General features: G+C 42.7%; 1 protein-coding gene across 2 annotated transcripts in view; it reads right to left on the bottom strand.

Moving 5' to 3' along the window:
• The window catches only part of prox1a (prospero homeobox 1a), a 41,648-nt gene extending 19,747 nt beyond the window's left edge, over nt 1-21,901 (bottom strand). Inside the window, exons 1-6 of one of the 2 annotated variants that reach the window (XM_040038602.1) lie at nt 21,486-21,897; nt 18,125-18,546; nt 17,311-17,934; nt 15,727-16,953; nt 11,500-11,607; nt 1,188-1,382 (exon numbers count right to left, since the gene is read on the bottom strand). In XM_040038602.1, the coding sequence (XP_039894536.1) occupies nt 1,188-1,382; nt 11,500-11,607; nt 15,727-16,953; nt 17,311-17,934; nt 18,125-18,475 (2,505 nt within the window). In that variant the 5' untranslated portion in view covers nt 18,476-18,546; nt 21,486-21,897. Of the gene's footprint in view, nt 1-1,187; nt 1,383-4,375; nt 11,142-11,499; nt 11,608-15,726; nt 16,954-17,310; nt 17,935-18,124; nt 18,547-21,485 lie in introns of those variants that run through there. The other variant, XM_040038658.1, reaches the window with a different exon arrangement.
• Between the last annotated feature and the right edge of the window lie 695 nt (nt 21,902-22,596).

Genomic DNA, 22,596 nt, shown 5'->3' with positions numbered 1-22,596 from the left:
ATCCATTTAGGCTTTGGCATTTGTATCCTTAAGCAAAAAAAGAAAAAACGAAGTGTGTGTGTGTGTGTCAGTGATAAGGTGTAAGCTAATGGACATCTAAATGCTGCTGATGTTACATTGGATAGTTTAAGGGCCCTCAGGTCCCCTTAGACCAATACTGGAAGAGGAAAAGTGAGAGAGGGAATGTGACTTCTGCAAATCGCTTTGACAAGGACACCCGTGCCTCGAGCGGCGTCCTCTCTCGCCTCATCGAGCACACACACAGCAACATCCACACCTCAGCAGAATTGTGAGGTGACTGTTGCACTCTGAACAGCTGACTTGGTGGAGGACATTTGTGTGAGTGAGTGAGTGTGTTTGAGCTACGCTGAATTCAGTTTTAATCCGGTAACGAGAGAAACGGGTAGAAAGTATGGGAAACTTTTCAGTCTTACTAGATCGAGGAGGCTTTTGATTTCTGAAATGTTTGGAGAAAAATGGTACTTTAATTAAACTGAAGACAACCTGACATTGCATTCCAAAGTTTGGCACACAGATATTTTTTATTAAAAAACAAACAAACAAACAAAAAAAAGACCTTTTCCAAAAAATGTCATGTTTTTGGAAGATTTTGTATGGGTTTAAGAGAGAAGTTAAACAACCAAACTTTGCAAGAGAACACCACTAAAGATAAAACATAAGTTTAAGAGGGCTTACCATTAAAGGTGGAGCACAATATTGAAGCAGCGATATATCTTATTGCTTCCACTTTCAATATGTGAGCTACACACTAGTGCAGGTGCACCTAAAGCAATGCTAAACAGTGACAGCCGACCAAAGCAAATCATTGAGCTGATTAAATGAAACAAATATCACACACACACACACACACACACACACACACACACACACACACACGCACACACACACCATGATACAGTGAATAAATACACAATTTCTGCTTTTTGTCTTTTTAAGGGTATTACTATTTTTTAGTTACTCTGATACTAATGCAGCATCATAGATAAACAACATATCAAGTAGTACAGACGTGCTGTAGAGTGACAGTTTCCCACTGTTGCTTACTTTGAGTTTCCCTCCCTATTTGCCATTTTCTCTCCATATTTTCTGTCGTTGAGTGGAACGTCTACTTCCTGTTATACAAATTAATACACCTGGCGTCCCCTAAAAAGGACAGCCCAGCTTACCTCAAAGTCGTTGGCCTTGTTGTAGTGCATGTTGAGTGCCCTGAAGAGTTCTGCATCTCGCCCCACAGTCAGCTCCTCGGCAGCGGTCACGCCCTCGTTGATGGCCTGCCGAGCAAACTTCTCCATCTGGATGTAGTAGAACTCCCTGAAGTTGCTGAACCACTTGATCAGCTGGGAGGTGATGCATCGATTGAACTGTACGAGAAGAGCATCATAAATATAAAAAAAAAGAGCTTTAACATTACATTTCCACTGCATGCACATGTTCCCGTAGAGCTGGGATTTTCCGCATGTGTGCAATAGAACTGTTGGTCTTAATAGCAAAATCACAACATGTCCTCTAATGTTGTGTGCTTTAATTCAACTAAATTGAATTAAAACTAATTAAAACTAATTCAATTTAGTTTTATTTACATAATCACAACGACAGTCACCTCGAGGTGCTTTATATTGTAAATTAAAGACCCTACAATAATACAGAGAAAGCTCCAACAATCACTCAACCCACTATGAGCAAGCATTTGGCGACAGTGGGAAGGATAAACTGCCATTTAACAGGAAGGAACCTCAGGGAGTTTGTTATTTATGTTTGTGTTCTCTTTTTAGCAGCATCAGGTTGTGTTAAAGTATTTTTTGTTGAATCATACCAATTAACATGATCCATTGTGCAGAAATTTTTGATGACTTTTGGTTGTAAGGTAACAAATCTTCGAAAAAGAGGCAGAAGACGGATTGCTTATTGCTGCTTCCTGTTTGTTGATGTAGACGTATCATAGCACAGCTGATGTTTTCTTTGGAACTTATTTGCCTGATGCTCTATCATCAAATTTGCCTTGAACTGGGCCTCTGTATGAATGCTCACATTACATCGTGGCACTACATGTTCAGATGAATTTGCTTTTTGTTCTGCAGCCTACATTTTCCATGCAAGTCTATGCAAATATAGCTCTAATTGTATGTCAACACTGTGCCGGGACTAAATAATAAGAAGGAATGTAGACAGTGTTGTTTTTTATTTGAATTTTTTGGTGTGTATACGTACACTGGAAGTTAGAGAAAAACAGGAACTATTGCCCCAATCAACCACCCCCTCTCCACACGTCTGTATTTGTCCTCCTCATTAGCCACTAGTACAACGAACACCTTTAGGCTCCTTGCTGGAGAAAAAACATCTCTTTAAACTGCAGCAATCACACAAGAATATCCCAAATATTAACTTATTGTTATGCCAGTGCGGGCTTTCACACAGAGCCAAACTGACATTAACAACTAGTTAAACCCTCATCCTCATCAGCCTTACGACCACTGCGGAAAACGTCTGTTCCGATCCAGTTTTTTAGTTTAGCGAAGTTGTTTTTACCAAAATGTTATTAAATAATTGAGCTTTTACTAAATTAACATCAAGCTAGTTGTAGTGATATCAAATACTAATTTGACTTTGGAAACAAACAGCTACAATTTCACGTAATTGGCAAATCATCATTTTCCTGCACCAATAAATGATTCTTTTTTGATAATTTTCCACCTTTAAATAGATAAACTTCTTGTATATTTGTATCACAGGATATAGAGCAGGAATAACGGAAGGAAAAAGGAAAGTATCAGTGCGTACAGTAAGCACTGTGTGTGAAAATGCACAACAAACTTGAAGGGCTGAACATATTTTAAGAGATTTCTGCAAGTTTTAAGAGAATCATTTGGAGGTTTTTAAGGCAGCATTACATATAAAATATGTCTGAGTTTTCATCGTTCTCTGGAAAAAGAAATAAAAACCCCCACACATTAATGTTTTTTAAAAAGCGCAGCGACAGCCCAGTGAAAGTGTATGTGGTGTGTTTGTGTGTGTGTGCTCAGTGGAGGGGAAAAACGGCTTTGACACAGAGATTAAGCTCAGTATTGTTACAAGACATTGTCTCACAGGAGCGAGGGATGAGCGAGAGAGATAGAGGGAAAGAAAGACAGACGGGGGAGAGCGAGCCGAATGGTGCGAGGCAGCGTGGAGAAAAAAATAGGAATGCACGGAGAGGGAGCGCAGCGGAGGACGGCCGAGGGAAAGAGATATTTTTTCAGGAACGGTTAGAGGGGGTGACATAATGGAGCATAATAGAGCGTGGTGCTGTGTGTGTGTGCAGGAGAAGGAAAGGGAGTTGGTTTTAAAGAGCATAGTGACAGGAGGGAAGAGTGTGTGTGTGAGTGTGTTGGTGACCCACAAAAGAGTAGCATGAAGGGAATCTGATAACTCAGCAATTAACACATACAAGAAGATGTCATCTGTAAAAAAAAAACAAAACATAACCATCCTGCCACAAACGCAAAGTAGGATAACAAGGATGCCCACATTAATAATTAACATATTTTAGTCTTATTTTCACGAATAAATAAAGGTTAATAATGCAACTGTTTGTGTATCTGTACCATACAGGCTTCCAGATATGATCCACCTAAGAAGTTGGAAGATGTATCACAGTTTATCTGAGGATGCTGATGTAAGAATTTTAAATCCAGCAAAATTTTCAAAAACCTAAATTTTGCTTCTTCACTGTCTGATCATTGAAGTAAATGGTGATAGGCATCAATTAAATAATCATTTAAGTCCCAATTTGAATTCAAATTGCCAGCATTTTACAAAGTCTCAAATATAACACGATTCACTCAAAAGTTTGGGGTCACTTAGAAATCGCCTTCTTTTTTTTGTGTAATCAAAGTTTTGTTTTTAATAATATTAACAATAACAAATAATCAGGGCATTGACAGTGGTTAAGACTTTTAATGGGCTTCATATGTCATTTTCATGCAGCCATCACACCGTGCTCCAGTGCCACACTGGGCTACGTAATGTAAGCATAGCGTGTTAAAAGGCTAATTGATTATTATAAAAGCCATTTCCCAGCCATGTTGGAACAGCTTTGATGACTAAAGGAGAACATCGGACTTCAATTACAGTCTCACAAAGGTCAACAAAAGTAGTTTTCTTCTAAGAAATGTGAGAAATGGGTAAAATAGTGAATTTTTTATACGACAGTATAATAAAATAAGATGGCACAAACTGTTTCTAATCAGTGTATAACTGAGTACATCAGAGAGTCTAGTATGAGAAACAGCTCTGTTAACTGGTACTCAAAAATCAGCAACATCAGCATCGACAGCCAACACTTGATTCTGGTGAAATTTCCCCCTTAAACTTTGCATCATCAAAATTACATTTTGGGTTTTCCAAACCTTATCCTCCACTCTGCTTAATAAAGTGTTTCAACCTTAACAGTCGTGACTTTATCATGTTATGCTGTCTATAATGAATTGATATAAACAAACCCATATTTAAGATGATGCTTAGTATTTTTATACTTAATGACTCCAACTAATCATAGATAGCTATAAGAAATTAAAAATGCAACCCAAAGAAGAGGTCTGGTCTCAGGAGGTTAAAGAAGAGGCAATCGGGGGTATTTTGCATATAAAAAGAGAAGTCGGCACAGTCACCGGATCCCAGCTCTGTTGAGCTGGTGTGGGAACAGTACACCACAAGTTCCCATCAGACTAATCAAATGTGGGAGGTGCTTCAAAACGCCTGATTACCCAAAGGAATTGAAAATAGATATGATCATTTTCATATTATTTTCACTGCAAACTTTTTGTTTGTTTATGTGCATTAGTTTTGCTTCCCCAACTGGACTTAAGAATAATGCATCCTTTAGATTTTCATTGGAAAATAAAGCCAATGTAGGATTTTTAAGATCGATACCAATACCAATATTTAATGATTTAAAAATCTGATACACTGGTTGATATTCTTTTCTTTCAGAAACATGAAACATAAACAGATTTGTTATTTATGAGTTCATACTGAGGTAACATGATTGCTATATAAAAATAATCGATCACAACAAGTCATGGTATATTCATTTATGTCTGACCCGACTCTGCTTGGACCTCTGGTTGGCAAACTATGCAACACTGATAAAATGGTTTATTCTTAATTCTTTACATTTCTGTCTTAATGTATAAAACCACCTCAGGTAGAGTTTATCAATATGCTGGTGGCTACAAAATGTAACTTGGGTAGGTACAGCCTGAAATCAGAAGCGTAGAAGCGACTTCACATGTAGTCAGATGTAGTCATGTCACCACCTGCCCTCTTATCCACCCACTATGTCATAAAGCTCATCACAATCAGCACAAACCACAAAAAACAGAAGGGGGGGAGGAGAAAAAGCGCTGAGGTGGAGGAATGCCGTTTTCTGTTTGCAGTGAAAAAGGGGAAAGAGAGAGTGTCAGAGAAAGTGTCAGGGTGGCCCGACTCTTCTTCCCTTGATGGTCCGTGACACCCCACCCCCCGCCCCCGGGCCACATTCGAAGGGCAAACGCACACATCCTTTAAGAATCTGCCCCCCCCCGCTTCAACCAGATTCACCATAGCTCGGCAAGTTCTGCGGAGGACGGCGTGAATGTGCACAATCAACAGAAATCTGCGAGTCGTAGCACTGAAGGTGTCTCGTGATTCCTGGAGGAATAGCTGTTGTAGGAACTTTCTGTTCAATTTATGTTGTAGGTCATTTCTGCTTTACCATACAGCACACAGTGTAGGGACTGCAGCTGCTTAAGTGTGCAGAATCCTTGCTTTAGCAATAAGCCGCTTAGAATTTTTAATCACTTGTATCCAGTTTTGATTGGTTAATCTTTGTTGTGTCAAATTTTTTGCTTAAAGACAGATTAGATCATTAAAAGCATAGTTAATCAGCTTCATGTTACACAGTTTTGAATTAACATCAGCTCAATGTAACTAAACGGTCTTAGGAAAGATTTAAGTAAGCTCATAAAATTGTTCATTTCTGATGTTCAGTTTAAGCAGCATCGGTAAAAAAAGCTTTTTCCCTCTTCATATCCTGACAAGGCAAAATTGGCCGTGTTGCTCATCGTGAAACTAATTGACAAGACGGGTGAGAGGCGGGCTGGACGCTAATTGATTCCTGCTGAGATGGCGGCATCCAGATATCATTTCAGCCTCTCAAGGCAAGAGTCTTCAGGGCTCTCGCTGATAAATGTGTGTGTGCACATGCATATTAGCGAGCGAGAGTGTTAAAAACCCTCAGCTGGCAGGCAACTTGCAAGTGAGAGTGCGCGAGTTAGACGGAGCTCCCCGAGCCAGCCAGCGTCTAATTAATCCTCCTCCACTCCTAACGAGGTCTTAATTATTCTTGCTGACTCTCTGAAGACGAGACGGCAGCGACCTCAGCGTCTTGTGCTTATATGTGTGATTGTCTGGTCAGAAGGCAAGAGTTTTGCACAATGCAATTAATGTCCCGGGCGTGCATGTGTATGTGCGTGCTTGCTCATCTGTGGCTAAAACAGTTGTCAGCTCAACCCACTTCCCACACCGAGAGAGGAGACAATTGTGTGTAAGAGGCTCATCTTTAAGAACCAGTTTCCCATAGACAAAGTCCATTCAAGTCCAATTAGGGAAAGCCATTCAGGGCCCTAATTCCCTTACAGTGAATCTGCCTGATCCTTCTAACACATGCTACTTATTGTTCCCTGGGAAGGATCGGGGGGCGCTAGGAGTAAAAGAGAGGGTGAGAAAAAAAAAGGAAAAAGAGACACTGACCCGGATTTCAGAGACATGGTAATGATGAGGATAATGAATGCAGTGGGACAATGAAACAGGACACACACACAGACAGACAGACAGCAACAGGGTGTGCTCACTCACTCAGTCTTCCACGCACACACACACTAGCAAAGGCTTGAAAAGAACAGCTTCACTCATCACAAATAGGATTAACCATGATTCATTTTGATTAAGCAATGTAATGTCTCCCACTCAGAAATATGCTGGATTAAGTGGGATTACGACTCAATTAAAACAAAATTTGACTAAACTATTATTTGCATAAAATATGAATAATAGGAAACCATAATTTCTTAAAGGCTAACTCTGTAGATGTGTACTTCTTACTGTCATCAAATCCCTTAAGTTGATCTCACTAACAAGTGCCGTCTGGGAACGAAAGCAAGTTATATCAAATTCTTTGACAGAGCACACACACACACACACACAGGTCCTGAAAAATCTGCACCATTTTACAAGTTTTTGTGTTGCCTTTCTGAAAATAACCGTATTCGTCATGTAAGATAGATGATTTTGCTCTAAACTGGATTTCATACAATGAGAATTTCTTTTGTCATAAAAATATTGCATCCTTTAGACTTTCATTGGAGCCAACCATAATAGGAGCTTTAAGATCGATACTAATACCGATATTTTGTCGTTTAAAAACCTGATATATCAGTTGATATTTTTTCTTCTTTTAGAAACACAAAAAACCCAGATTACACTAAAATTTGTTGTCTGCTGTTATTTATGAGTGCCTACTAAGATAATGTGATGGTGCGATTTAATCCTGCTTTTTTGTCACAACAAGTTGCCTGATTGGAAGTCTGCGATACAATAGTGTCTCCTGTTTCTTCTTCGCCTTTTCAATTTTCATTTATTGGCCAATATGAAAGCTGACACAATATATATATCGGCTGACTAATGATATCAGCCAACATATTGTTCTGCTGATATATCAGTCTGGCTGTAAAAGCCATCCAATGCATTTTCATTCAGTAACTACCTCTCTAAGCAGCAGATTTGTCTGTTGTTGACTTTGTTCCACACTGCATGAGGGATGTCAGGAAATAAGGTATGGAGTCTTCTCAAAAGTCTAATGTTAAGCTCTTCCAGCAGGGCTCTGTTGTGATGTGACAATGACACACCATACTGTCTGTCCCAGCCAACAAACTTGTATCTTTACACTGCATTAACTCCCACTGTTTGCGGTTCTGACTGCACTTACAGTTCGAGACTCAAATACTGTATCTGCACGCAAACGTCTCCTAATCTAAATCCATGTTTGTTGAGACTGAAGAGATTAATTGGATATCTTTTTGAAGATAAACCCACAGATTGCAGAGTAGATTAAATTTAAAAGCCAATATCAATCTCAAAAAGACAAACTCGTGAACCAAAGCTATGCATTAACTCATTAGTTCTAATTTATTCATTTTCCAAATTAAACCCCAAAGCCAGATTTTACTGGCCACATAAATATTGAGGATATTACTCAGATAATTGAAAATATGAGTTAAGCTGATTATAGAATAATATCGACGTCAGCACATAGCTGTTTTAAACTGTCTCTTCTTGTTCGTTTGTGTGTCTCTGGGTGTGGCACTAGCTAACTCACCCAGGCACCTGTACTATGAAGCAAGCTGAAAATACCTGTGATATCTCTGCTTCATCTGGCTTCATTAAACCTAAAAACTGCAATCAGGCTAAGCCTTGTTATGATGAGGATTTTCAGATCTGCAAGTAAAAGCCAAGTTTCCTGAATCAATCAGTGTATTTGTTGCCACTAGATGATTAATTGCAAATATTGAGCTGCACTTTTCTGATAAAAAGAACAACAAATCAGAGGAATTTAGAAATACTAAACCAGCTAAAAGCAACATAATTGCTGCAGCCAGAGCTGGAAAAGTACAAAGACGTGTTGAAGCATAAGGTATGAACCATTATTAGTGCAGAAGTAGATTTGACTGTATTTACATCTGTGTATTCTTATGTGTTGTAGGACATTAACTCCACTTTTACCCTGGTGTAGGTAAACGGCACTGTAAAAACATAATTTACATTGGAAGGTCGGCTTACTTGCAAATCTTCTGAGATCATCAAGCACTTAAATAAGCTTGCAAAAAAAGCAGTTTACTTAACTAAGAATCTATACCACCCAAAGCTGTAGATGCACACTGTTTGAGCCTCTCACAATCCACCCACAGTTCTTCTCCAAATAGTGATCCCATTATTAGAAATGCACCGTCAGTGCACTGCACTTTCATACGTGTCGATTTGTTAGCTGTCCTCAAGCAGTACAGGTGTTCAGCACAAGTAAAGATGACAGTGTACCACCTTAAAAATGCAAACCCTTCCTATGACACTTTAAACCCCGAGTTAAACCTGAAGGCACCTCGCTGAACGTGATTTATAATACACCCCTTGTCAAGTCACCGGCTCCTATTAGGATGATGCATTTGAATGTAGAGTTTTCACAGGAAGAAGATCCTGTTTAGTACAGCCATGTCAAACTCATTTTTACATCGTGGGACATATACTGAAACTCCCCTTTCTGTCAGTGTAAAGATGTTTAACTACACATTGAATCCCATTTAATTTAAGAAAAAGAAGCATGATTTTTTTCATCAGTTTTTCATCAGTTTTTCTACACGATAAAGAAATGTTGCTGCAGTAAATTAAATAAATCAGAGAACTTGAAAAAACAGGTAAAGTTCTGGTAGCTCTCTGCACAGACATAATTTATATTAATTCAGAGAAACCTTCACAGGAATCTTAAGATGATCCAAAAGCCGTCTAATGGGCCAGATTAGAGCATTTGCTGGGCCGATTCTGGCCCCCGGGCCACATGTTTGACACCCCTAGTTTAGTATATATGATTATAAGATTAGATTGGTCACCATTTATATTACAGGCAGCTAAATTGTATTTATTTGTATGTCTTCCACCATCTCTGAGGGTGAACCTACACTTTTATTGTGAAAGTTCAGAGAGATCTGTTGGCTCTCACAGAAGAGGCAACTGTTTACATTGCCCCGTTATTTATTTCCTGCAATGTACTTGGAAATTAAAAGAATCAAAATCTGCAAAGAAGAAACTGTTGGAAGCTTATGCCAAATCAGCAATATTGTAATGTTTGTAAGTTCTGAGAACATGTTCAGGCTCATCAGTGACAGATTCTCTTGTAGAGATGATAAACCTTTAAAGCACGTTGATAAAAATGTTCCTTTCTTTGCTTTTATTTCGACAGTAAAGGTACATCGGCTAATGACAAATCACAGTCTCACACACTGGGAACAGGTAGGCTTAGCAACCTTGTGTTTGCCTAGCAACCTGGTGTCCCGGCGACCCCTGTTGCCATGGCAGCCAATGAGGATGTGGCACTGCCACAAGGAAGTGGTCACCGCAGATATGAGCCAAAGGCCAGCTGGTGTGTGTGTCTGCGTTTATGCTCATTTGAATACAGCGTCCTGAATCTGTCGAGGAGCCGTATGCTCCTTTGCAAAACACGTAGCAGCCTGTAAACACGAAACAATCGGCGTCTTTGTTTTAAAGCTGTTGTTCTGTTATTCTGTCATCCATTTCATTTTGCTCTCCCCTCCCCTCTGTCATTTTCTCAAGCCGTCCAACACACACACACACACACACACACACACACACACACACACACACACACACGTTGTCTTCTACTTTTTTCTCTTTTTCTTGACTTTATGTACTTGATCATTTTTACTCTATTACTTCCGTTCATATCCCATCAAATGTCAAAAGAGCGCACACGCAGTGCTTGTTTCCGTGTCCGTGTTTAAAGAAAAGTTCAGCTTCTCATTTTGCGTTACTGAGAGTGAGAGTGAAAGCGTTAGTGTATATGCATGGGTTTGTGGGTGGCAGGGAGATAAAATGAGTATTACGGAGGGGGGGGGGCTCTTACAGTTTGTGTGTGTGTGTGTCAAGAGAGGGAAAGTGGGCGTTAGCACCCCTCCTTCCTACCCCTGGCCGATTAAGGCCAGAAACTCTAATTATGCTACAAAGACGTGACAGACTGGAGCACCCATCTGCGCTCCAGGGTCTCACCGCACAAACACACACACACACACACAGTTTAATGGTGCAATATAGCTGAATATAATCAGACAGCAAAATGCACACAAGTCAGAAAAATACACCAGTGCGTTTTTGGAGCCCGGACTCTAAGGATGCCGTTACATTCCCAACATTAACGTCCATATTTGACCTGAGAGCGACTGCAGTACTCATAGCTCTTCTTATTTAAAGCCACTCACTTTTTTCTGCCTTTGTTTGTCTCTTCTCCTGACAATTGCATGTGTGCGCCTTGAGGATTTCACCTTGAGAATTCAGAAACATATTAAAGCGCATAGCCCAACTTTTATTTTGCATAGTTTGAACAACTTAGACAAAATCTTATGCACACAGATCAGTTTGATAATACAAACTATAATCTGTCTTTAGTTTGGAGTTTCAGCCCTCACTAAAATAATTACCCTAGATTCCCAAGAGAATTACATACTGTGGATCCAGTGGGAAAAAAGTGTTGTAATCACTAAAGTTAAATGATACAACAAACTGAGCAGGGGACTTGAATGTGACTGACATAAAAGAGAAAAATAAGATTTGTAGAGAGCAGCTGCAGGAGGTTCATTAAAGAAAACAGAAGGAAAAGAAAAGTGAGGAAAGAGGTCTTACCTTGACGTCAGAGAAGTACATTTTGAGCATGTTGGATGAGGGATAGCGGGTGTAGAAGAACATCAGCTTGGCCTTCTTCAGGTGGTTCGGAGACAGGCCCTCTTGAATCTGAGCATTAACAGGGTCAAGGAACCAGTAAACAGTTTGTTTTTTGGGGACCAAAGCTTTTGAGGAACACAGCGGAGGGACATTTCCTCTGACACAATCCACATTATGCTTGTCTAAGCTTGGCTAAGGAATTGCCACGACAGCGGTGAGACCACACTCGTTACATCCAACCCACCTGAAGTCTGAAAACCTTTCAGTGTGTATGTATTCCTTTTTCTAACACAAACTCTGTAACTGTAGAGTGACCAATGAGAGGGGGATGATTTTCTTTTTTCAAAAGCATTTGTGAGAAAAGCTCACTACCACACTGCGAGGAAGGAGTGACTAGTTTTAAATGCAGAAACTCTGATAAGTCAAAGCCACTTCTGCGACGGGTGTGGAGCAAAAAGCCAGCACCTGCTGGCTTTTGATCAAATCCCAGCATCTCGCAGACTCTGCCCATCCCACTGTCTCAACAACGAAAATAATAATTGTGCAGGCCCTGGTTGTAGGGGCGCCAAGAGTATCCGTGTGTCCGAGTGGGTGTGTATGCACACGTGTGTGTGTTTGCATGCGTGTGTGTGCATGACAACAGCTGTGCCCCACCATGCTGCCATTTCCCCACCACATTAACAGCCCTATAATCTATCAGAGAAGATGAGGCAATCAATGGAACCCCCTGCAAGGTCAATTAGCACACAGAGAAACACACACACATACACACATAAAGACAACCCCAGGGGCCCTATATGGCTGGAAAGAGGGAGAGACTAGCATCAGCAATCAGGAGTGGAAAGTGTAAAAAAAAAAAAAAAGACGTGGAAAAAAAGAAAAGAAAAAGAGCAGCTTTGGGACAAGAGATTTAACTTTGTCAGCTTTTTGCAATTTGTTGTTGTATCTACCCATCAACCTTCAACGGCCAATAAAAAAAAAAAGAAAAAGACACACCGTCGTCTGTCTCGACCTAAAAAGCTGTCCTGACTTCGTGCTACTAATTAACATGACCCAACAACACGGTTAAAAAGGCCTCTCCATATCAGAAGCTAGAGGTGAGCCTCGCTGTCATCCATCATTCATTTAGCAGCAGATACGTCCGGTCAGCGGACAACAACACCATCACTTAGTTAACATTCATGCCAACATGTCACTGTTTGTGTGCATTTAGATCAACTGGTTTTTTTTTTGTCTTATTTTTTGTGGACACGCATACACATTTAAACACACCCAACATGACTCAGAGTAAACAGTGTGAAGCAATATAATAATGAATAAATGCCAAGTGATGTGCATGTGTGTTTGTGTGCATGTAATAGTAGCTAAAGTGAGTCACTGAATAAACACATTTTTTCTTTTATTCTTTCACTTCTCTTCCTCCTCCTCTCCTATACGTGCGCGTGCGTGTGTACCTGCCACTTCTGCTTAGGGACAGAGATGGTTTACGTGGGGGCTCACCATATCAGGTGTAACTTGACCTTGTTACCAGGTGTATGTGTGCTATGGTGTGTGAATGGGGGGATTGGGAGGAGAAAAGATTGAGGAGGGAATAAATTCATAAATGAATGGAGGACATCTGCTCAGCTGCGCACAAAGGCTTAAAGACACACAGACCTGAGTGTGCATGCGAGTCTTTAAGGTTAGCTATTATCAGTGCAAAGGCAAGTCTTTCTTAAGACCTTACAGCTACCAAGATTGCATTCACCATGTCGTCTCTACTCTGCTTTATACTAGACACAGAAAACAACATGAAAAAAGGCAAATTTGAGAAATGTGACTGTTCACAGCAGGATTTGTGGATTTTTTTTCTAGTTAACCAGGTCATGACTTGCAGACATCGTTGGTTGAGTGCAATTATGTTCAAGAAAAGGTGGACACTTTCTCCAAAACTGGGCAACACCACTCCAAATCAATCTGGATGGATACATGACACGAGTATGCTTTAGATTTATACCCGAGGAAAATCAAAGTGTTAGCCTGGTGGCACATCTGGTGCTCATTCCTGTTTGCTTCAGCAAATTTGCACAGTAAATGTTGTATGTAATTATTTGTTAATTGTATGTAATGACAAATAATTTAAGTAGGCTGGCGGATGGGTGTGTAATTTGCAAGTGTAAGGACAATCAGCTATCAGAATTGGACGCTTACATGCACACATACATTTTTTTCACTGAATGCAGCTCAACTGTTTGAGTTTAATCCTCAAATATCCAAAATTCTTCTCATGGCCTGATTTTATTATTTTATATTTGCGTACTGAAATTCATGACAGACTGTTTTATGAGATCTGTTTTATGAACTGTTGTCGTAGTATGTGTATGTTTGACAAACAGATACACGTGTCCTCACGGTCTTATTTCTCTTTTCCTGTGTTATTTAAAGCAACAGTTTGTGAGCCTGAGCCCAAGGTGAATGCTCTCTCTGCTTTGTCAAATTCAAAACGATGAATTTCTTATAAAAGTGAATAGTTTAAAGAAAGAAAGGAGAGAGGAGGGTTTGAAGGGTGGTGCTCAGTATGTTTGAAATACTAATGTCCACTTTCAAAGATTTTTCTTTTTTCTCGGCCAAATGAATGGGAGAGCATTTTGGAATGAAACGGCTCAGCAGGATCAAGAGACGTGTCAAATATTTCTCTCTTTTTGTTTTTTTTTCTAATTAAAGCAACATCTAAATTGGCTTTGAAGACGACGCTGTGATCAAATCCCCACCACAGCTGCAAGGAGTTCCCATTTTATCGGGTTCAAAGTCTTATTTTTCTTTTCACTTTGTTGTTCAAACGTGTGTTTTTCACGCACGCCCCCGTGTTTGCATGCATGCATGCATGCGTGAGTCACTGTGTGTGTTTGTGTGCACAGCGGCTGGGAGAAGCCCTCTCCATATGAAAGGTTAGCAACAAGAAGATAAACAGCTACCTGCAAACACCTGTCCCCATGCACACGCCATGAAAGATGATGTGTTTGTGCATGTGTGTGTGTATGAAGCAAAACACACAGCTGTTGAGCCACCGAGACCGAAGGCCAACAAATGAAAGTGAGTTGGAGTGTCCCAGAACAACCTGCTAACAATCATAAAAAGGAAACTAAAGTGTACATTTGAGATATTACACTTCTCCTTATGTGTGCCCACAAGGTTGAAGAACACACATTTAGAAAGTGTCTGTCAGTAAGGCCAAGCATTTGCCTGTTCCCCTCTCCTGCTCTTTGAAATATGATTAGCTTTGAGCTCCTATGTACGAGGTCTTACCTACCCTGCACACACACACACACACACACACACACACACACACACACACACACACACTGTTACCACTGTCTGAGACACTATTGTGCTGTTAGGTTCGCTTTCATCACAAAGACTTTGTACATAAACGCTCAAAGCAAATCATATTTCACTTTGTCTGTGTGTGTGTGTGTGTGTGTGTGTGTGTGTGTGTGTGTGTGTGTGTGTGTGTGTGTGTGTGTGTGTGTGTGTGTGTGTGTTGAAGAGGGAGCTCACAAGCCTTTCTCAGCACCTTTAAACACCAAAACCTGCTGCATAGACTTAAAAGGGCTTTGAGAGAGCAGCGTGCGACCTGTTTAATCTTCCCCCTCTTGCAAGACCGGGCGCGTCCGTTTCATCTTCCCCACTCAGCTAGGAAACAAGAGGCTCAGACGAGGAACCAATTAATGCAGATTAATTGATATTAAAGAATTTATGTGACTATTGCCGCCTCCTCCTCCTGCTGCTGCTTCTAACATGTCTCCGTGTTTGACAGTGTTGACTGAAGATGTGACTCATGTGGGAAAGAGAAATAAGATCAAATGCGAAAAACAAAAAAATAATCTCATTGTTGTTCTCATCCTATCTTTGTTTTTCTACCGACGAAGCCCCTCATTTCCTTTGTGCACTGCAGTGTGGGACTATACCGTCCATCAGCCACACACTCTAAAGCCTAAGTGTTGCTATTAAAAGTTTCAAGTAGGCAGATTGTTGCTAATTTTAATGCACAAAACCAGCCTACAGTTCAAGCCTGGTGCAGAATTTGGACGGCAAAGTGGAATTTGAACACAATGTTTTCGATTCTAGCGCTAAAGTGTTTGCAGATGTAAGGCAACACAGGTGCTCACACAGACTCACAAGTGCTAAACCTTTCAGGAAAAAGGATACGGTGCTGCCAGAGTAGGGCGAGATGTCAGACATGTCTTGCAGGTCCCCGCACTCAGACTTGATGAGGGATAGCGACAGACCCTCTGGGCCGTGTTGGTTTGGGGAGCTCTGCCTGTGGTGATGGTGACCAAGATGGCCTCCCGCCAGGGACGCCATTTTGGTTCTGAGGCTGGTTTCCCGAGTTATGTCCATCGAATCGGGAGAGGACCGGTGGTGGTCCTTGGGCCCCGGAGGGTACCCGGCTCCACCCCCATGTGACCCCAGGGGGCTCTGAAAGGGATAGCCCATGAGGGGAAGAGGGAACGGGTGGCGGAAGGATGGAGGGCTAAACCCGAGCGAAGCTGTGAGGGGAGTGGGGTGGAGAGAGGGATGGTGAGGAGGAGGGGGAGGGGGAAGAGAGGGTTCGGCGTTCTCTCCTCCTCCTCCTCCACCGCTCTTTCGCACCACCAGAGGCAGTGCTTCTGTTTGGTCGTTGGGCGTTGGCACACCACTTAGTCTGCTGCTCAACCCGCCGAACGAATCCAGCGGGCTCGGGACAATCACGTCCCCGAAGCAGTGCAGCCTCTGGTTGGAAGAGTGGTAGTTAGGAGTGGGACTGCCATCGCCATTCAGACTGAGGGCCAAAGCGCCGCCACCGAATCGAGAGTCAGGGGTGAGGGAGGGCATGGGGCCAAAAGGTGGGGGGCACGAGGAGGACGAGTTGGAGGAAGAGGAAGGCGCAGCCGGCGTGCTGCTGTGGCAGCCATGATGGTGATTAATGGCCTGTTTGGGCGAGGAGAAGCCTTTGACAACGGTGTCGACAACCTGCGACACGGCACAGTTCAGCTCCTGCTTCAGAGTCTCGGCTAACTGCCTCCCCCCTCCTCCTCCTGCCCCCACCGCCCCCCTCCTCTTCATTACCCTCTCCCCGTTTCTCTCTTCTTCCTCCCTGCTGTCCACATCCTCCTCAATTTCTCCATCTATCAAGGCCTGTTCTCGGAGGAGGGCCCGTGCCCGGTCCAGGAACAGACCCGGGTCCAGCTCGGAGAGGTCGTCGTGGCCGCGCCGGCCCCTCTCTCTGTGCCGCTCCTCCAGGCCGTCAGAGCGGATGCTATCCTCTGACAAGTTGCCGTCCTCCTCTCTTTCTCCGCCTCGGTCAGGCTCACCATTCTCGCCATTGTCTTCCTCCTCCTCAGTCTCCGAGTCGTAGATCTGGTAGAACTTCTCCTGAAGCTGACGCAGCTGTTTCTGAGCACAGGAAAGAGAATGTAAAGAAGAACCTCTTCAACTCATGACATAAAATATTTTCTTGTTGCTGTTTTGTACCTAACCAGCTAATAAGTAACCCAATGTTTTTCTGCATCACCTATTTTATTTTTCTCGTTGTAAAGAGCAAAGGAGCCGACATTAATATATTAAAAGTTTGATTCTTTGTTATGCTTAAAAGACAATGGCCCTTTATTAGACTGTAAAGGTTAAAGCGTCATGTTTCTCGGTGCTTAGACCCTCAAACTCTGGCGAACATCCTAGTTTAAATCATAAAAACTACAGAGGAAGGGACCGACAATGTATTTGTTATATTTTAGTAACTACTCAACTACCAACCTGCATGTCTTCCAGCTGTAGCTTGAGCTGCCTTCTTTCTTCCTGCCTCTGCTCCTGCCTGGAACACACCAGCTGGGTGAAGCTGTGCTGCTGCTGTGGCAGGCGCTGCTTTCTCTTATTCTCCCTGTAGACCTCGCCGACTCCAACCATGCCACCCCGCGAGCCAGGCGAGCTCAGCAGAGAAGAGGGGCAGTCGCTCCGGCTGTGACTGCTGGTGCTGTGGCCGTTGCCGTCGCCTCTGTTGTCGTTACTGCTGTTGCTGTTGTTGCTGCTGTTCTCATTTTCGCGGTTGCTCTCTTGGTTGTGGTCGCCGGCATTGGGTCGGACCAGCGGAGAGTGGCTCATGCCACGGATGATGTTTTCCACACGGGCGCGCTTGGCACGAAGGTGCTCGTCGGACAGCCGGTCCAATTCGAAGGAGGAAAGGGAGAGGGGCTGAGAGGGAGCGTGGGAGTTGAGGGTTGTAGGAGGGGGTGGCCGCCCGAAGGAGGAGGAGGAAGATGGAGGGGGCAGAGGAGGCCCAGGAGAGAGGCAGTCAGACGGGCTGTCCCGATCACGGGAGGAGTTGCTGCAGGCGTCCTCGGCCTGGATCTCTGAGCCTCCACTGGACAGAGCACCACTCCCCTGTGATGAAGGACAGCAGCACTGACTTAATAACAATGAATAATTTAACATATCCATGAAGGAGGACTTAAGACTACATTCTTGGTTGATTGGAAGGGTAAAAAAAGAGAAAGATTCAATGAAACAGTGTCTAAATAGTGACATTTATTCATTTTCTAACTACTTCCTGTTTCCGTGTGTTTCTCTGTACCTGAAAACCTGAGTCACTGCCTCCGTTCTTCCCCATGTTGTTTTTCAAGAGCTGAGAGATGATCGTAGCCCCAGGGAAAGGCATTATGGCATCCTCGTATGAGTTCGCCCTCTTCAGCAGCTTTCTCAGAACGTTCGACTTCTCGCCGTCACCGTTGGTTGCCCCGTGGTTGTGACCGACCAGCGAGCAGTCGTCGTCCTGATCGGGGCCGTGGGATTGGTTCATTCTGTCGATCAGGGTGTCCCTGGCGCGGGCGAATATCGCGCTACCCACAGTCCTTTTCACCCCGATGTCAACACGTCGGCGCTTGGTCTGTCTTGTTAGGAGGGTGGTGCTGTCATGATCAGGCATCACGCAGGGCAGCTAAGCAGACATGACCAGGGGTCCTCACAGACACACGCACACAGGATCAGAGGAGTTACCTGATCAACAACAACAAACACGAGGAAACACCTTTTACTGGCAGTTAATGAAACTTCTCATTTCCACCTCTGATCTGTCTTACGTGGCTCCGGTTTTACAGACAGGAAGGATCTGAAAGAAGCCCACTTGCTGAAATTGGTAATTATATTTAAAGACAAAAATTCAGTGGCCTTCTCTCCAAATAAACTTTCATTTTGAATTAGAAAATTACACTAACAATGTAAATTTGACACATTTTAGAGACACTGGATGACGACAGGTAATAAAAAAGGAATGTGCTGTTAAAAAAACAAGAAACACCTATCTCTGTCGTCTTTATGAAGCATCAGAGTACACAATAATTAAAGGAATTTAAAGAAAAAGAGGAGAAGCTCTTTCTTTTATTGATCTAACAGTTGGAGAAATACAAAAACAGGACACGGTTCATTTCTTGACCAAAAGCCAAGGGAACCACAGCGAGAAACAACACACTCTTTAAAATAGTTCAAGGAGATATTCCCGCAGAGAAGGAACACCTGCCTGTAATAACCAAAATAATTTCCCATTTCCTCCTCGTCTCCTGAGGGCTAACCTTGATTTCTGCATCTTGTGAGAAGCTGTGAAGAATTGACAAGCTCTCTCGTATTGACAGAGGGCATTCAACTCCACTGTGAAGAAAAATAAACCCGTTTTTTTCCCCCTCACTCCTGATTTTTTTCTGCTTCTTTTTGATTTTTATGTTGTATTTTGCAGTGAATTTAGTTGTTTGTGAAATTATTTTATTCCCCCCCCCCCACGAAAAAAAGTTATTAACACATGCTGTATGAGCTGAATAATTAAAAGTGGGTTTCTCATACTGCCATGTGTGAGTGGGGCTTATCTGCTATATGGCAAACACAAAGAGGGGCACGCACAGTGACCGTGAAAGGTTAAGTTTCTCTACTGAAGCATTGGAAACACCCAGAGCTTTCACTACCTGTGCAATAGGTTGCTTTTCATTCCTACAGAAGTCGCCTCATAGCTGAATCACACAAAATGAGATGCACAAGAGTGCAAACCACAAAGTTTTCAAACTGTGAAGGAAAAAAAAACAATTAAAAAATTTCAGCTTGTCTGTTTTCAAGCAGGCGCAAATTGTTTGCACTTGTACCTCCACTGGTGAACACAGACAGTGTTTCCCATGTTACGTGTTTGCATCTGTTTTGCAAAGGATTTCAGTTTCTAGACTAGGGAAATGATTCACAAATTAAGAGTGTCCAGCTTTACAACAACAGTTCTGCAGCTCGTACATCGGCCAGAAACGGGTACGATTTCAGGCCCATCTGCAAAATACACTCAAACACTGCTGGAGAAAGGATTTAAAAAGACTAAACACACACACAAGCATACGCTCGGAGAAACAAGATGCTTTTGCATCAGTCAACAGCAGCCGATCAAAGCAGACCCCGGCGTGTTCCTGCTGGGGCCATTACCAAATGAGAATGGTTAGTTTGAATATGACTTATGCCAGTTCTGCTGCTGTTAGGTGTTCAGGAAAAACACGTCCCCTCAGCACAGAGCCAGGGACTGACCCAGATACACACACACATATACTGAGCACGCATGCATACACACATTGGTCTGTGTTTGCATTATTGGTTCTTCAGCATTACTCTGTGCAGTGGTCTGTCTCACACACATGCACACACACACACACAGGGACACAAACAGTTTACATTAGTGAGGTCCAAAGAGCTCGACAACCTATTTTGAAACTGGCGTCTTAGTTCAAGTTGAGAGTGCCCGGGTCTGACTCCTTTAATAAAACACTAAACAAACAGAAGACAGGGACACCTCAGAAATACACAGCAGCTCCAAAGGTTCATCTACTCACAGATGAATTTTAATAGAAGTTGGATGAACTTTTCTTTCTTTTTTTTTAATGAGCTTCTGTTGAAGGTGAGGTGGAGGAAAAGGAGATGTGAGAGTGTGTGTGGCTTTTTTGGATCAAAACTGAAACTTTTGTTTTAATCTGAAATTAAAGGGCAGGAATGTGTGGCTCTGTATTTGAGAACTGAAATGGGAAGTTAGTGATTAATACGTGTAAATGTTAGATTTCAATTCACAAAGGAATACAAAGCGCTAGGTGACTTTTTAACTTTAAACTGCCGTTTAAATACCTTTGCCTTCATAATTTAAATGTAATAGTTCCAAATCATAAATACTTACAAACAATTAAATATTACACTTGTTTTGTTCCTTCTTTTAGTTCGTTTTGTCTCGATTGAGTTAAAAACGGGGAAAACTTAAAAAGTGAAGGCGATCACAGCTTGTTGCTGCAGCTCGCTGTGTGCGCTCTGAGCGGAAAGCGAAGCCGTGCACAGTCCGAGGGGGAAACAGACTGTGGACGACACTTACACAGAGATCTTAGTCATATTCCAAACAACCATTAACCCAAGATCATGACACGACACGGACTTTTCCACTCACCCCGCCGTTTATTTTCTTAGTTTAAAGTAGATAAACTGGATAAAGAGCAAAGAGGGAAGAGAGAAACCCGCCCGCGTTTGGCTTTAATTGCAAAACTGATAACAAGAAACTGGATTTTTACCCCTTCAAAAATAAAAATTATCCATCAATCTGCCATAAAACGCGAAAGAAGGGAATGTGTGTGCGCGCACACGCGCTGACAAAACCAAATAAAACCAAGAGTCTGAGTTCAAATTTCAAACAAACTTTCATGTATCATTTTTTTAAGTCCTTCCTCACAGTCGGCCTGTTTTTGTGTTTTGTTTTTCAGCAGAAGCAGATTGTAAAACAGTCCCGAGATTAAACTGAGCCATCTGGATCGAAGCTGTGAGGCAAAAGATGTCCACGAACTGGAGGCAGTGCGAGTGAAGTTGCACTCGGGTTATTCACAGCCATGCGTGTTCCTAACAGGCAGCAGACACAAACACGGAGAATAAGAGTTTGTACTTACTTCTCTCTCTCTCGAGCCTTTCTCCAAGTCGCTCCGTCGAGAAGGGGAGAAAAAAAAGAAACGGGAGGCGAACACGAGAGACAGATCCGCGCTCGCCGTTGAGATCAATGCCGTAATTTACTACGGCAAAGTGGAGACGTATGCAAGAGCGTGCACGCGCGCGGGCGTGAGCGTGTCTGTGTGTGCGGGAGAGAGAGGGAGACAACAGAGAGACGCTCGCGGAGAAGTGTGCGCACGATAGAGAGCGATAGGAGAGATGCGGAGAATGAGAGAGAGAGAGAGAGAGAGAGAGAGAGCGAGAGGGGGAGAAAGAGCGCCGCTCTCCTCCCGGGATGGGAAGTGTTTAGTATCGAGCGCACCCGCTCCGTCCTGCACTCCTCGGCTCGTCTCTGACCGACGGCAAGACTCTCAGTGAAGAAACAAGAAGAGACGCGCGTGAAGGATACGTGAAGACGCTGCGTCACCGGCCGACACAGTGAGGTAATGGCTCCACCTGACCAATAAGGAAGGGGAGCCGGGGACGGTGGATTTTATTTATAAGGAGCCCCGCGGTTAACAGCGAGCTCCCAGAGCGAGGAGAGGAGAGAGGAGCACGCGGCGGGTAAACTGAAAGTCAGTTCACCAGTCTTTCTCCAAAAGTTCCTTTTTTTAGTTTTTCTAGAATAAATGTATACTTTGAGTTCAATCTAAAAGGCATCACGTGACTTTTATTGATTAAATATGGTTAATAGCAAGATTTAAAAATAATTTGTTTTTCAATAAAAAAGAGTTCGAGTGACAGCTGGTTTGGTGCTGGATGTTCTCAGCTGTGTCATTAACGATTCAATAAACACTGGCTTTAATTCGTTTAAAGTTTCTTTGCGTTCATCGTCTGCATTAAAAACAAAACAAAACATTAATTTACTACTTTTTCTTCATCTTTAATTGCGCGTGCGCAATCGGAGACCTCTGTGCCGCTCAGCGTAAAGAAAGTTATCGAGACTCAGACAAACACCCCGCTGCTGCTGGTTGATGGGAAAACTCCCTTCTTATCCAGAGATCAGAGGTCAGGGAACACCTGGAGCTGCGAGGGACGCGCTGTTGCTCAAGGGCACTTCAGCAGAGCAGAGGC

This window comes from Simochromis diagramma, unplaced genomic scaffold (assembly GCF_900408965.1).
Source record: "Simochromis diagramma unplaced genomic scaffold, fSimDia1.1 OVJJ01000411.1, whole genome shotgun sequence".
Lineage (NCBI taxonomy): Eukaryota > Metazoa > Chordata > Actinopteri > Cichliformes > Cichlidae > Simochromis > Simochromis diagramma.
Note: the sequence above shows the minus strand (reverse complement) of the source record. Positions and strands in the feature narration are given on the sequence as shown.